The sequence below is a fragment of the Cetorhinus maximus genome, chromosome 13, assembly GCF_964194155.1.
Source record: "Cetorhinus maximus chromosome 13, sCetMax3.hap1.1, whole genome shotgun sequence".
Classification (NCBI taxonomy): domain Eukaryota; kingdom Metazoa; phylum Chordata; class Chondrichthyes; order Lamniformes; family Cetorhinidae; genus Cetorhinus; species Cetorhinus maximus.
In genome coordinates this window covers 121,415,251-121,430,905 of record NC_135891.1, presented here as the reverse complement: position 1 = coordinate 121,430,905, position 15,655 = coordinate 121,415,251, and the positions used below count along the sequence as shown (strand labels likewise).

Genomic DNA, 15,655 nt, shown 5'->3' with positions numbered 1-15,655 from the left:
TAATGGAACAATGGATGATCTTTAAGGAGGAGATGTTTCGGGTACAGGCGAGGTACATTCCAACAAGGGCAAAAGATAGGGGAACCAAAGCCAGGGTTCTCCTTGGGTGATAAGGGAGATAGAGAATATGATGATACAGTAAATAGAGGGTGAATGATCCTGCCAGATGAATTCTTCAAGTGAGAATCAGGCCAAATATAATAGATTGAGAGGGGGAGTGAAGAGGAAAAAAGATGAGGAAAGGGGGAATATGAGAAAATGGCAATTAATATAAAAGGGAGCCCAAAAATTTTCTACCAGAATGTAAATAGTAAGTGGGTAGTAAGAGTGGCTTCTGTTAGGAACAAAGTGGGTGATATATGTTAAGAAGCACAGGGCAAGGCTAAAATACTTAATGAGTACTTAGCATCTCCTTTCTTAGTAAACACCAATACTAACAAAATATCGGTGGAAGTGGAGATGGTAGAGGTTAGTGGATGGGGTGAAAATTGATAGGCAGGATGTCCTAGAAAGGCTGGCTATACTTGGAGTGGATTAGTCACCTGGTCAGGATGGCTTGTATCCCAGGTTGCTGAAGGAAGTGGGGGTGGAAATAGCAGAAGGGCTTGCCACAATCTTTCAAGCTTCCCTTGATATTAGGGAGGTGCCAGACGATTGGAGAGTGGCAAATATGACAACCTTATTCAAGAAAGAATGTAAGATTGCTCCAAACAATAACAGGCCAGTGAGTTTTACATTGCTGGTGGGTAAGGTTTTAGAAACAATAATCAGGGGGAAAAAGTCAACTGTCACCTGAAGAAGTTTGATTTAATTAAGGAGTGCCAGTGCAGATTTGTACATGGCAGATCATGCTTGACTAATCTAATTGAATTTTTTGATGAAGTAACAGAGAAGGTTGATGAAAGGAATGCAGTGGATGTTGCCTATATGGATTTTAAGACAGCATTTGACAAAGTACCATGTAAAAGGCTGGTTAACAAAATTGAGGCTTGTGGAACAGGAAGCAGTGTCAGCTTGGATGAAAAATTGGCTTAAGTACAGAAAACAGCGAATCATAGTAAATGGTTGTTTTTCAGACTGGAGGATGGTAGACAATGATGTTCCTCAGGTTCATTGCTTGAACCATTGCTTTTTCTTGGCAGATATAAATGGATATTGGAATACAGAATAAAATTACAAAATTTTCCATTGATACCAAACTTGGAGGTATGGTAAACAGCGAGGTTGATACAAATTGGCTGCAACACAACGTAGATCGGCTAGCAGAACAGGAGACAAGTGGCAGTTGGAATTTAATACAGAGAACTGTGAGGCGATGTATTTTGGCAGAAGGCATAAGGAGAAATAATATAAATTTAATGGACAGTTCTAAAGAGTGTGTAGGAACAGAGAGACCTGGAGATTCTTTTGTATTGGCCTTTGAAGGTGAAAGGAAATATCGAGAGAGTAATTAGCGAAGTGTTGTGATCCCAGCTGATGTTACTGGAACCCGGCTTGATATATCCTACTTCTTGTTTAGAAATGTGGAGGATGGCTACTGAACAGAGTCTCAGGAGTCAGCTAATGAACTTTGAACAAAAGAGTAAAACATTTATTAAACAAAAGATGAACTATATTACAATACTCCTTCACCACAACTATACCTTTATAGATATATACAGATTTGTCTGGATAGCACAAGTTACAAAATCAATCTTATACTCTCTTGTTAACAGTAAGTACACAGTCCATGTAAACCTGTAGGTAACCTGTGGTCAGACACACCACACTCTGAAGCCAAGTGACAGCTGCCACCCCAAACAGATGCTATGGACCTCTCATCAACTCCCCCCAGACACTTGTCACACCATGAGCCAACCTGTCTCGCTAAACTCCATCTTTCACACGGGGGTTTCCAATATCCATTCTCGAAGAACTCACCTTGGAATCTTCTCCCAAACAACACAAGGGTCCACCCCCAGGGTTTCAAACTTTCCTTCCAATGTTCCTCTCCCCAGATCAGCACGTGCATTCAAGCTTTCTTCCACACACTCACTCTGTCAGGTACTCCGCCGTACCAACAGAACACCACTGCTTCACATGGTAAGGAGTTACCAACCTGACCGTTTCCTTGGATCTTCTGGTTCTTGCAAGCCTATTTTGCATTAAGTCTGTGTCCTACGGCTGCCTCCCTTTAAGCTTGAACCCTTCCTCTCAGCTCCTTACTTTCACATCCACTGAACAGAATTTTGTTCCAGATTCCTGTTCTTCCATTGACTAGAATGTCATCTTGGAACTTTTCTCTTTTACCTTTAGGACCTGCTCCCTGCAGTTCTCTTTCCCAGTAGACTGCTGACAACTTGGTGTTTCCCTTGAGATCCAGAACTCACTTGACATTCACTGTTACTTTAACTTCAGAGCAACTTGTCTAAGATTCTTAGATTTATTTTCCTCAGCAATCTGCTGACATACTAGTCCAGCTAGAGAGAGACTTACTCCTTCCTTCACCTTAGACCATAATGACCAACTAAACTCAAACTGCTTTTCTGTTTCTCTCTGTCTTTTCTACTTCGAGTCATAAAACCTCATTAAAATGCAGGTATCTTTTAAAGTGAAACTAAAACTTCAAGTTCCTCCTTTCTTAACACATCAATACAAAATAAACTTAAAGCTAAAGCTCATTCCTAACACCCACAAACTATCTGTAGTTCCGAACAAAAGCATATGGGATCTTGAGTTCCATCAGTAGAGGTATTGAGTACAAAAGCAGGGAAGTTATGCTGCACCTTTATAAAGCTCTGATTAGGTCCTTGAGAGGGTGCAGAGGGATTTACCAGAATCGTTCCAGGGATGGTGGGGCATTTTATTTACAAGGTTAGGTTGGAAAGATTGAGGTTGTTTTACTTGGAGCAAAGGAGATTGAGGGGAGATTTGATAGCGGTGTACAAGATTGTGAAAGGCTTAGATGAGGCAGACAAGACAAAAACCTCTTTCCATTAACTTAATATACAAGGACCAGGGGACACCTCAGATTTAAATCAGATTTAAGATTTTGGGCAACAGATGCAGAAGGATGTGACACATTGGGAGAGAGTGCAGAAGGAGGTTTACAAGAATGCTTCCAGGGATGAGAAATTTCAGCCATGAGGATAGATTGGAGAGGTTGGGACTGTTCTCCTTGGAGAGAAGAAGGCTAAGAGGAAATTTGATAGAGATGTTCAAAATCATGAGGGGTCTGGACAGAGTAGATAGGGAGAAGCTGTTCTTGCTCATAAAAGGATCAAGAACGAGAGGGCACGGATCTAAAGTGATTTGCAAAAGATGCAAATGTGACGCGAGAAAAAACTTTTTCACACAACGAGTGGTTCGGGTCCGGAATGCACCGCCTGGAAGTGTGGTGGAGGCAGGTTCAATCGAGGCATTAAAGAGGGCATTAGATGATTATTTGAATAGAAACAATGTGTTGGGGTACGGGGAAAAGGCAGGGCAATGGCACTAGGTCATAATATTCATTTGGAGAGCTGGTACAGACACAATGGGCTGAATGGCTTCCTTCTGTGCCATTAAAATTCTGTGAATGTGAGGAAGAACTTTTTTATGTAGCGAATGGTAATGGCCTGGAATTCATTGCCCACAAGGTGGTGGATGCAGAAGTAATCAATGATTTCACAATAAATTAGATGGGCACTTGAAGAAAATAAACTTGCAGGGCAATGGGGACCAACCGGGAGAGTGGGATTGACCGGATTGCTCCCCGGTGAACTAGAATGGACTTGATAAGCCGAATGGCTGCCTCCTGTCTGTAAATGATATTATGACTGTCTATGACACAGATTAGCAGAATGAGTAGGCAAGTGGTAGATGGAATTTAATATGGAGAAACGTGAGGTGATGCGTTTTGGCAAAAGGGATAGGAAGAGGCCACATAGACTGAATGGCTAGGTTCTGAAGATTTTTCAGGGATAGAGGGACCTAGGGGTGAGTTGTGCCTGGATCTTCGAAGGCGGCAGAACATTATTACGATCCCCATGGGGAAACCGTAAACCAAAGTAACCAAATTTACTGAATGGGCCCCAAATGAAGAAATTACCAACAAGATTCCACTCACTGTAGTTTTTACTTTAACATGAATCAGAACCGATGCAAATTACACATGAATTAACAGGCAAAATGATACTTCAAATAAAAAGGTAGATTTCACTTTAAATAATCGATATGACAAAGATAGGTCTTAAGCAACCACAAGTATTCGTTTCACACCCTGCACAAATGTGGCACGACATAGTTACACAGTTCCACAATAAGCTGTTCTTTATTCACACAGGGTAGGTCCGGAGTCCGATCCAACGAGAGCTTTCACCTTCAAGTTTCACGGGTACAATTATCATCAGCAAGGCACACTTCTACGAACCCTCTCTCCTTCGGGTCACGACAGTCCTGATGGTGTAGATTTCCAGAGTTCATTTTCAACCAAGCAACCAACCAATAGCACCCCGGTTCATGGTTTTGCCGCTTCTGGGAAAACACCCAGCTCTTTAGTGCCTCTGAGGTATTCACACTGCTTTCCAGGTTTTATAACTTTTTAGCCAGCTTGCACAGCACCTCCAAGAACTCCAGTCTCCTTTTCTGCCAAACAGAAAAACTTGACCTCTCCTTCAGAATGATTTCGTTTCTTCTCCTCACAAGAATTCTCTGTGTTTCTTCTTTCTGTCTCTGATTGCTTTCTCTTTGTGTCTGCAACTGTACGCTGATCACCTTCACCTTCCAGCTCCTCTGCTTGTAGCTCACCTTTGTGGCTGCAGCTTTCCTTTGTGTCTGCCAGCCATATGGTCAAAGTCCTTTTCAAACATTCATGAAAACAGTTACAAATTCCACAGGCCTTTTAAAGAAATTACATATTTTTCTTGCTATACTGCTTCAGGGTCAAAGATCGCCACAACATAATTGCGAGAGTAATCATCTATATGATGGCCCTTGAAGGGGGGCTGAGGTAATTTATCAGAATGGTTCCAGGGTCGATGGATTTTAACTACAAGGCAAGGCTGGAGAAGCTGGAGTTGTTTCCCTTGGAGCAAATGAGATTGGGGGAAGGTTTTACACGGTGTACAGGATTATAACAGGTTTGGATAAGGTAGACAAAGAAAAACTGTTCCAATCAGCTGATGGTACAAGGACTAGGGGGTACACATTTAAGGTTTTGGGCAAGAGATGCAGGGAAATGTGAGGAAGAACATTTTTTATGCAGCAAGTGATGATGACCTGGAGCTGGCTGCTGTAAGGATGGTGGAAGTCAAGACGATGACTTGTTTCAAATTGGAAATTGGTTGGGGTCTTGAGGGAAATAAACTTGCAATGCTATCTGGTTAAGCTGGGGAAATCCTGCTTACTGGATTACTTGACTGAGAGCCGGCATAGACTCGGTTGGCCTCCTATGCCATCGTAACTCTGAGCGGGTGTATGCAGGAAGCATTCTCTGCAGAGAGATCTGGAATGAGCAAGAAGTATTCCCTAGGGAGAGTATGACAGCAAGTACTTTTCTTTGATGAGAGAGCAGGAGAGGGATGATGAGAACCTGTGTCTGGCGACTGTCAGATCCCACCAGTGCTGTTCCCATGGTGCAGGACAGCACCTGTTCCTTGCAACCAGTACAAGCTGCAATGAGGAACCCAGTGTGAATAATATTGAGGACCAGTATTTGGTACGTTTAATAATAAGGAATAATACTGGCAGCCATTCCGAGCATCAAAGAGTCACAAATGCTGTTGTATTTACTATGAATTAGGAGGTAGCTCGGGCTAACCTTAGAAGTCACAGATTTACCCCACAAACAGTGTGCTGATGTGCTGAGTGAGGCCTAGCTAACGCTTGTGAAACACTCTATGGGACAGGCCCTGGGCAGGGAGGAGAGGAGGGAAGATCCTGCAGTGGAGAGGAGAGCAGGGCAGACCCTGGGCAGAGGGGAGAGAGGAGGCAATGATGGTGGAGCTGGATCCAGTGCTTGCTGTTTGATGGACCCAGTCTAGTTAGGCCTGTGCATGTTTGAGGTACAGTCCCTATTGTTACAACCTGCTGCCCTGAAGCTAATATATGATGTGTTTTCATTGTGAATCCTTTTTTGAAATTCAAACTTAACCTGACAAAGCATTTCCCAAGCTGGACGGGCAAGTTCACAAAGCTGCAGCAGATTCGCCATAATGATGACATGCCATGAGTTACAGCTCAGTAGCAGCTTCTGATTGATGCAGCATCATAGAAATGCATGGAAGTTACTACCTAGAAACAGACCTTTTGGCCCACCCAATCCATGTCTGCATTTGCCCACTACACAAGAGACTAGTTCTCATCGTATTTACCCTCCTCTTCCCACCCCATCCAGCATTACTAGAGGATGTAGCATCCAGGGAGGGGCAAAATAAGCGACTCTACCAGAGCAGCTCCATGGACTGTCCAGTGTCCAGTACAGAGTGGATAAAGCCAGAGACTGGTTTCAGGTGAGATGAGTTTGGCCTGACAGGCACTGAGAACTTGGTGTTATGAAAAGGAGGCCTGGGTCTCCCTTTCAGTGCAGCTTCTTAACTAGGGATTACATTATAGATTATAACTGAATGAAGCAGTCTCAGCAAAGAAGCAAAGTGTGTGTGTGTGTGTGGACTTGGTGCCTGTCAGTCACAGGATGGTTAGTGTACACTAAATGTCTCATTCGTGAGCGATAAACTCTCTGTCCTCTTTCCCACAGACATCCATACTTGGGAGTGTTTTTGGAGATTATTACGATCAGCAGCTGACAAACAGACAGGCCAACTCCCTGTCTCACCAGGTAAGGACCCAGACTAATTTCCTGTTGCAGTGGGTGGGCAGGGTGAGCAAATTGCAAAGTTTTAAAAATTGGCTGAATGTTTGTAACTGCAGTTTGGTTATTAACGAGTCCACTAACAGGATGCTGCAGTCAGTCCAAAAAGACTTTCTGCCTACCACACAATTGAGTAACGTCGTGTATGAATTTCAGTGCCGGTGCGATGCCAAGTACGTAGGCCATATGTCCCAATGATTGGCTGATTGAATCAAACATGTTCCTTTGGTTATTCATAATAGTCAGTGGACAGGCTATGGTGAACCAGCCCGTGCTTGTAAAACCCAAAGCAAAATTTCTACTGTTAGATATGATACTGTGATTGGTCAACACTCACTGAACAATCCTGAGTGTGCTAATAGCTCCACTAACAACCAATTTAAGATCAAAACTGAAAATGCTGGAAAAGCTCAGCAGGTCTGGCAGCATCTATGAAGAGGGAAACAGAGTTAACGTTTTGAGTCCGTATGACTCTTCACATATTGGACTCAAAATGTTAACTCTGTTTCCCTCTCCATAGATGTTGCCAAACCCGCAGAGTTTTTCCAGCATTTTCTGTTTTTATTTCAGATTTCCAGCATCCATGGTATTTGGCTTTTTTTTTAAGTACCCAATTTAAGATGATCAGTTGAGCTTGTAATGTGGCTCATTTGTACTTGTTAGAAGTGATATAAATTGAGACACAGTCTAGGAGCAGCCCCTGGGGTTTGGACCTAGGAGTCCCCTCTTCCCAGAGGTATGAGTCTAGGATCCTCCCTCTCAGGTGTTTGAGTCTAGGCCCCCTCCCACTCCTGGTGTTTGGGTCTAGGGCCCCTGGCGGATGTGTCAAGGGCAAGATTCTAACTATTACGTTCTTTATTTTAGCTTGAACAGTTCAATATGATTGAGAGCCCGAACAGCACCAACAGCCTGTACAACCAAATCTCAACCTTGAACTACTCGCAGGCAGCAATGATGGGGCTGACAGGGAGCCACGGGAGTCTACAGGACTCACAGCTCAGTTACAGCAATCACGGAAATATCCCCAACATCATTCTGACTGGTGAGTACCTCACAACACCATTGTAGAAAACCTTTTATTCCTCATGCTTGCCATCTCATCAGTTCATTATACCACCATATAACAAGTGTCATAGTTGAAGCATGAGCCACAGTAACAACTTTGCAAATACGGCATAGGCAAATGGGTCAAAAGACCTCCTTCCATGCCATATTATTATATGATTCTATGATCTGCTGATCTCATTCAGAGAATAACTGGCATAGGAAATGGATATCACAGTTAAGCTGTCTGAGCTATTCGGAGTTGAGGCACTCTACTGGGACAATATGGAGGGAAATGGAAAAGGATCCCTTTGTCCAGGTACTGCTATCTCACAAGGTTAACCCCCACCTTCCCTGCACAGTCATTCCCCAAAGCTGTGCCCCAGTATAAATCCTACTCACCCAGTAAAAGGTGCACTCTGTGATTTGTTGGGAGCAGCTCCATTCCCTCGCATTATAATTTGTCTTTTATGTGACAGAGCATTCCAAGGAACACACAGAAGGGCAGGACTGGCAATTCCACATTTCTGGATGCAGGAGTTTCAGATGAGACAGGCAGAGGGATAAAAAAGGGGTGGTGATGTTCAAAATATTGATTAATGAAACAAAGCTGTAAGGAGAGAGGATATACGAGAAGGATCGTCAAATGAGGCCCAAACAGAAAATGCTGGAAATACTGCGCATGTCTTGCAGCCTCTGTGGAGAGAGAAACCCAGTTAACATTTTAGTTCAATGACATTTTGTTAGAACTGGTAAAAGTTTGAGAGGCCACAGATTTTAAGCAAGTATAGAGGCAGGGAAAGGGAGGTGAAGGAAAACAAAAGGGAAGGTCTGATAGATTGGAAGGCAGGAGTGATTAAGTGATAAACAGAGAAACATAGAAAATAGGAGCAGGAGTGGGCCATTCGGCCCTTCAAGCCTGCTCCTCCATTCATTATGATCATGGCTGATTTTCCAACTCCCGCCTGCTCTCGCTTTCTCCCCATATCCTTTGATCCCTTTCGCCCCAAGAGCTATATCTAACTCCTTCTTGAAAACATACAATGTTTTGGCCTCAACTACTTTCTGTGGTAGCGAATTCCACAGGCTCACCACTCTCTGGGTGAAGAAATTTCTCCTCAACTCTGTCTTAAATGGTCTACCCCGTATCCTCAGACTGTGACCCCTGGTTCTGGACTCCCCCACCATCAGGAACGTCCTTCCTGCACCTACCCTGTCTAGTCCTGTTAGAATTTTATAGACTTCTATGAGATCCCCCCTCATTCTTCTGAACTCCAGCAAATATAATCCTAACTGACTCAATCTCTCCTCATATGTCAGTCCCGCCATCCCAGGAATCAGTCTGGTAAATCTTTACTGCACTCCCTCTATATCAAGAACATCCTTCCTCAGATAAGGAGACCAAAACTGCACACAATATTCCAGGTGTAGTCTCATGTATAATTGCAGCAAAACATCCCTGCTCCTGTACTCGAATCCTCTCACTATGAAGGCCAACAAACCATTTGCCTTCTTTACTGCTTGCTGCACCTGCATGCTTACCTTCAGTGACTGGTGTACGAGGACACCCAGGTCTCATTGCACATTCCCCCCTCTTAAATTATAGCCATTCAGATAATCTGCCTTCCTGTTTTTGCTACCAAAGTGGATAACCTGACATCTATCCACATTATACTGCATCTGCCATGCATTTGCCCACTCACTCAGCTTGTCCAAATCACACTGAAACATCTCTGCATCCTCCTCAAAGCTCACCCTCCCACACAGCTTTGTGTCACCTGCAAATTTGGAGATATTACATTTAGTTCCCTCATCTAAATCATTAATATATTGTGAATTACTGGGGTCCCAGCACCGATCCCTGCAGTACCCCTCTAGTCACTGCCTGCCATTTGGAAAAAGACCCGTTTATTCCTACTCTTTGTTTCCTGTCTGCCAACCAGTTTTCTATCCATCTCAATACACTACACCCAATCCCATGCGCTTTAATATTACACGCTAATCTCTTATGTGGGACTTTGTCGAAAGCCTTCTGAAAGTCCAAATAAACCACATCCACTGGCTACCCATCACCAACTCTACTAGTTACATTCCCAAAAAATTCCAGTAGATTTGTCAAGCATGATTTCCCTTTCGTAAATCCATGCTGACTCTGTCCGATTATGGCACTGTTTTCCAAATGCTCAGCTATTAAATTTTTTATAATGGACTCTAGAATTTTCCCCCCTACCGATGTCAGGCTGACTGGTCTATAATTCCCTGCTTTCTCTCTACCTCCCTTTTTAAATAGTGGGGTTACATTAGCTACCCTCCAATCTGTAGGAACTGTAGCAGAGTCTATAGAATCTCAGAAGATGACCACCAATGCATCCACTATTTCTAGGGCCACTTCCTTAAGTACTCTGGGATGTAGATTATCAGGTCCTGGGGATTTATCAGCCTTCAATCCCATCAATTTCCCCAACACCATTTCCCTACTAATACTGATTTCTTTCAGTTCCTCCCTCTCACTAAACCCTGTGTTCCCCAACACTTCTGTTATGTTATTTGTGTCCTCCTTTGTGAAGACAGAACCAAAGTATGTATTTAGTTGGTCAGCCATTTCTTTGTTCCCCATTATAAATTCCCCTGTTTCTGACTGTAAGGGACCTACATTTGTCTTCACCAATCTTTTTCTCTTCACATACCTATAGAAACTTTTACAGTCAGTTTTTATGTTCCCCGCAAGCTTACTCTCATACTCTATTTTCTCCTTCTTAATCAATTCCTTGGTCCTCCTTTGCTGAATTCTAAAGTGCTCCCAATCCTCAGGTCTGTTGTTTTTTCTGGCCAATTTGTATGCCTCTTCCTTGGATGTAATACGATCTCTAATTTCCCTTGTAAGCCATGGTTTGGCCACCTTTCCTTTTACTTTTGCGCCAGACAGGAATAAACAATTGTTGCAGTTCACCCATGCACTCTTTGAATGTTTGCCATTGCCTATCCACTGTCATCCCTTTAAGTAACGTTTCCCAGTCCATCATATCCAACTCGTGCCTCATACCATCGTAGCTTCCTTTATTAAGATTCAGGACCCTAGTCTCAGAATCAACTACGTCACTCTCCATCTTGATGAAGAATTCTATCATATAATGGTCGCTCATCCCCAAGGGGCCTCGCACAACTAGATTGCCAATTATTCCTTTCTCATTACAAAATACCCAGTCTAGGATGGCCTGTTCTCTAGTTGGTTCCTCAACGTATTGGTCCAGAAAACCATCCCGTATACAATCCAGGAATTCTTCCTCTACGGTATTGTTACAAATTTGATTTGCCCAATCTATATGCAGATTAAAGTCACCCATAATTACAGATGTTCCTTTATTGCCTGCGTCTCTAATTTCCTGTTAAATGCCATTCCGAACATCACCACTACAGTTTGGGAGTCTATATACAACCCCCAGTAACGTTTTTTGCCTCTTAGTGTTTCTCAGCTCTACCCATACAGATTCCACATCGCCGGAGCTAATATCTTTCCTCACTATTGTGTTAATTTCCTGTTTGACCAGCAATGCAACTCCACTGCCTTCTCCTTTTTGTTTGCCCTTCCTAAATACTGAATACTCCTCGATGTTCAGTTCCCATCCCTGGTCACCCTGCAGCCATGTGTCCGTGATCCTGACTATACCATACGTGTTTACATCTATTTGCGCGGTTAATTCATCCACTTTATTGCAAATGCTCCTTGTGTTAAGGCGTAAAGTCTTAAGGCTTGTCTTTTTAACATTACTTGTCCCATTCCCACTATTTTTTACTGAGGCCCTGTTTGATTCTTGCCCTTGATTTCTCTGCCTATTACTTTTCTTATTCCCCTTTCTGTCTTTTGTTCTTGTCCTTGATTCCCCCTCCTCTGACTCCAGGCATAGGTTCCCATCCCCTGCCATTTTAGTTTAAACCTTCCCAACCGCTCTAGCAAATATTCCCCCTAGGACATCAGTCCCGGTCCTGCCCAGGTGTAACCCATCCAGTTTGTACTGGTCCCACCTCCCCCAGAACCAGTCCCAACGTCCCAGGAATCTGAAACCCTCCCCCTCACACCATCTCCTCAGCCATGTATTCATCCGATATATCCTGCTATTTCTACTCTGACTAGCACGTGGCACTGGTAGTAATCCTGAGATCACTACCTTTGAGGTACTACTTTTCAACTTACTTCCTAACTCCATGTATTCTGCTTTTAGGACCTTATCCCTTTTTTTTAAGTATGTCGTTTGTACCAATATGAACCACGACCACTGGCTGTTCACCCTCCCCCTTTCAAATGTCCTGTAGCCGCTCTGAGACATCCTTGACCCTAGCACCAGGGAGGCAACATACCATCCTGGAGTCTCGTTTGCGGCCACAGAAACACCTATCTATTCCCCTTACAATTGAATCCCCTATAACTACTGCATTCCCACACTTTTTAATCCTTCCCTGTGCAGCAGAGCCAACCGTGGTGCAACGAATTTAGCTGTTGTTGTTTTCCCCTGAGAGGCCATTCCCCCCCCCCAACAGTATCCAAAGTGGTATATCTGTTTTGCAGGGGAATAGCCACGGGAGATTCCTGCACTTCTTGCCTAGTCCTCTTGGTCACCCATTCCCTTCCTGCCTGTGGACTCTTAGCCTGCGGTGTGACCACCCTCTGTACGTGCTATCCACAATGCTGTCCACCTCACAGATGCTCCACAGTGCCCCCAGACGCCGCTCCAGCTCCGAACCCGGGCACTGGAAATGTTCCCAGCTTCCCACATAGAGCAGGAGGAGCACACCACGGCTTTGAGCTCTCCTGCCATGACTTACCCCTTTAAATTAAATTAAACCTTTTGGAAGGTACTTAATATTAAATAATATCAATTACTGTAGGGCCCTTCTTCCCTGCTCCTCGTTGTTACAGAATATAACCCTTACAAACGATGAACCACAAAATAAGAACTTAAGAACTATAAGTGATGGAAGTAGTAAATACTTACCCAACCGTACTCATGGTACTCAAAGGATCACCTCGTTCCCTTCTCACCGAACTTCCTCAGTCACTTCTGCTCCCCTAGCTCCTTTTCAACTCCCCACTCCTCTCGTGCTCCTTTTCAGCTCCCGACTCCTCTCACGCTTCTTTTCAGCTCCCGACTCCTCTCACGCTTCTCTTCAACTCGCGGCTCCTCTCGCACTTCTCTTCAAATCCCGACTACTCTCGCACTTCTCTTCAAATCCCGACTACTCTCGCGCTCCTTTTGAACTCCCGACTCCTCTCGCACTTCTCTTCAACTCCCGACCCTTCTCGCGCTTCTCTTCAAAAGGAATGATGGTGCAAGGCAAAAAAAAGCTGGTACGGTTTAAGTAAAAAAATACAAGATGTACTAGAGGAGATGTTGCCAAAAACAAGAGATCACAAAAAAGGCGTCAAGAGATTATGATCTGAAATTGTTGAGCTCCAGTTTGAGTGCAGAAGGCTGTTAAGTGCCCAGTCGAAAGATGAAGCTCTCCTCGAGTTTATGTTGAGCTTCATTGGAACAGTGCAGGAGGCCAAGGACACAGTGATTCAGTGATTAATGGTATATAAGCCAGAGTTGCTGAGGGCACAGACGGACTCTTGAAAGTATGATATCTTGGCTATTACTGAGGCTTAGCCTAAAGAAGGGCAGGAATGGTAGCTCACCATTCCTGGTTACAAAGTTTTCAAAAGGACTAGCGAGAGGCATGAAAAAATGTAGCGGGGGGGGCGGTTCTTAAAGAAGCAATCACAGCTGTGACAAGGGATAATATGCTAGAACAATAATCAGTGAGTCCATATAGGTTGAACTGAGGTTGATAAAAGGAACAGCCAGACTGCTGGGAGTATACTATAGACCACAAACAGGCAGGGGGAGATAGAAGAGCAAATGTGAGGGAAAATAGCTGAAAAGTGCAGAAACAATAGAGCAGTAATAGTGGGGATATCAATTATCATAATATTGACTGGGGCAAAATTAGTATAAAAGGCATAGAGTGTGCAGAATTCTTAAAACGCATTCAGGAGAACTTTTTTAGCCAGCATGTGGCAAGCCCAACAAATTAAGAGCAAGCTCTGGACTTAGTTTTAGGGAATGAAACAGAACAGGTAAATGGGGTATCACATAGAGAGTATTTTTGTGATAGTGATTAATTCAGTTAGATTTAGCATAGTTGTGAAAAGGATAAAGATAAACCAAGAGTAGAAGTTGTAAATTAGGGAAAGATCAATTTTACTAAGCTGTGATTTGGCAAAAGTGGGCTGAAAACAGCTACTTGAAGGTAAATCAGTGTCAACATTGTGAGGCATTCGAGGAGAGGCTGCTGCAGTTAAAGTTGATAAGTCACTAGGTTGGGATGCAATGGTTCTAATGTTCCACACATCAGCATCACCAACTCATCAGAGGTGGCAGCACAGTGTATGGGGAGGCAGTTGCCCTGGGAGTTCTCAACAACTCTGGTTCCTCTGAAGCCTGACAGTGTCAGATCAAACATGGGCAAGGAAGTCTCCTGCTGATTACCGTACCCCGCATCAGCTGATGAATCAGTGCTCCTCCATATTGGACACTGCTTGGAGAAAGGGTGGCAAGGGCACTAAATGTACTCCCTAACAGCACTGTGGATGTACCTACACCACATGGACTGCAGCAGTTCAAGAAGGCAGCTCACCACCACCTTCTCAAGGGCAATTAGGGGTGGGCAATAAATGCTGGCCCAGCCAGCGAAGCCCACATCCCGTGAATGAATAAAAAAAATGCTCCCACCTCACCTCACTTCAATGCCCATCACCGAGAGTGGCTCAATCGCACCACTACTCTCAAAGCTGGCCAAGTACTGAAGGAAATGGCTGCTAGATTGGATTTGCGGCAGATGACGAGGGAAACAACAAGAGCGAAAAACCTACTTGGCCTCATACTCACCAGTCTTACCTGTCGCAGATACATCAGCCCATGGCAGTATTGGTACGAAGTCCCATATTCACACTGAGGTACTACGCACTGTGCTAAATGGATAGATTTCAAAACAGATCTAACAACGCAAAACTGGGCAACCATGAGATGTCCTGGGCCATCAGCAGCAGCAATATTGTATACAACCACAATCTGTCACCTGATTGCCCAGCATATCCTCGACTCTGCCATTACCACCAAGCCAGGGAATCAACCCTGGTCCAATGGAGAGTGCAGGAGGGCATGCCAGGAGCAGCACCAGGCATAGCTAAAAATGAAGTGTCAACTTGGTGAAGCTACAACAGAGGACTACTTGCATCCCAAACAGTGAAAGCAGCAAGCAATAGAGCCAAGTGATCCCACAACCAACGGATCAGGTCTAAGCTCTGCATCTACAGCTAAGCTCTGTCCAGCTACATCCAATCGTGAATGATGAAGGACAATTAAACAACTCACTGGAGGAGGAGGCTCCACAAATATCCCCATCCTCAGTGATGGGGAGCACAGCACATCAGTGCAAAAGACAAGGCTGAAGTGTTTGCAACAACCTTCAGCCAAAAGTGCTGAGGGGATGATCCATCTCTGCTTCCTCCAGAGGTCCCCAGCATCACAGATGCCAGTCTTCAGCCTATTCGATTCACTCCAGGTGATGTCAAGAAATGGCTGAAGGCACTGGATAGTGCAAAGGCTATGGGCCCTGACAATATTCCGGCAATAGTACTGAAGCCTTTTGCTCCTGTACTGGCTGTGCCCTTGGCCAAGCTGTTCCAGTACAGCTACAACACTGGCATCTACCCAGCTATGTGGAAAACTGCCCAGGTATGTC

The 15,655-nt window shown here is 44.2% G+C and overlaps 1 protein-coding gene across 2 annotated transcripts in view; it reads left to right on the top strand.

Annotated features, from left to right (window-relative positions):
• LOC144689053 (CREB-regulated transcription coactivator 1-like) overlaps nucleotides 1-15,655 on the top strand; it is a 92,780-nt gene that overhangs the window by 69,423 nt on the left and 7,702 nt on the right. For both annotated transcript variants that reach the window (XM_078556193.1, XM_078556192.1), the window contains 2 exons: nucleotides 6,716-6,796; nucleotides 7,694-7,871. In XM_078556193.1, the coding sequence (XP_078412319.1) occupies nucleotides 6,716-6,796; nucleotides 7,694-7,871 (259 nt within the window). The remainder of the gene's footprint in view (nucleotides 1-6,715; nucleotides 6,797-7,693; nucleotides 7,872-15,655) is intronic.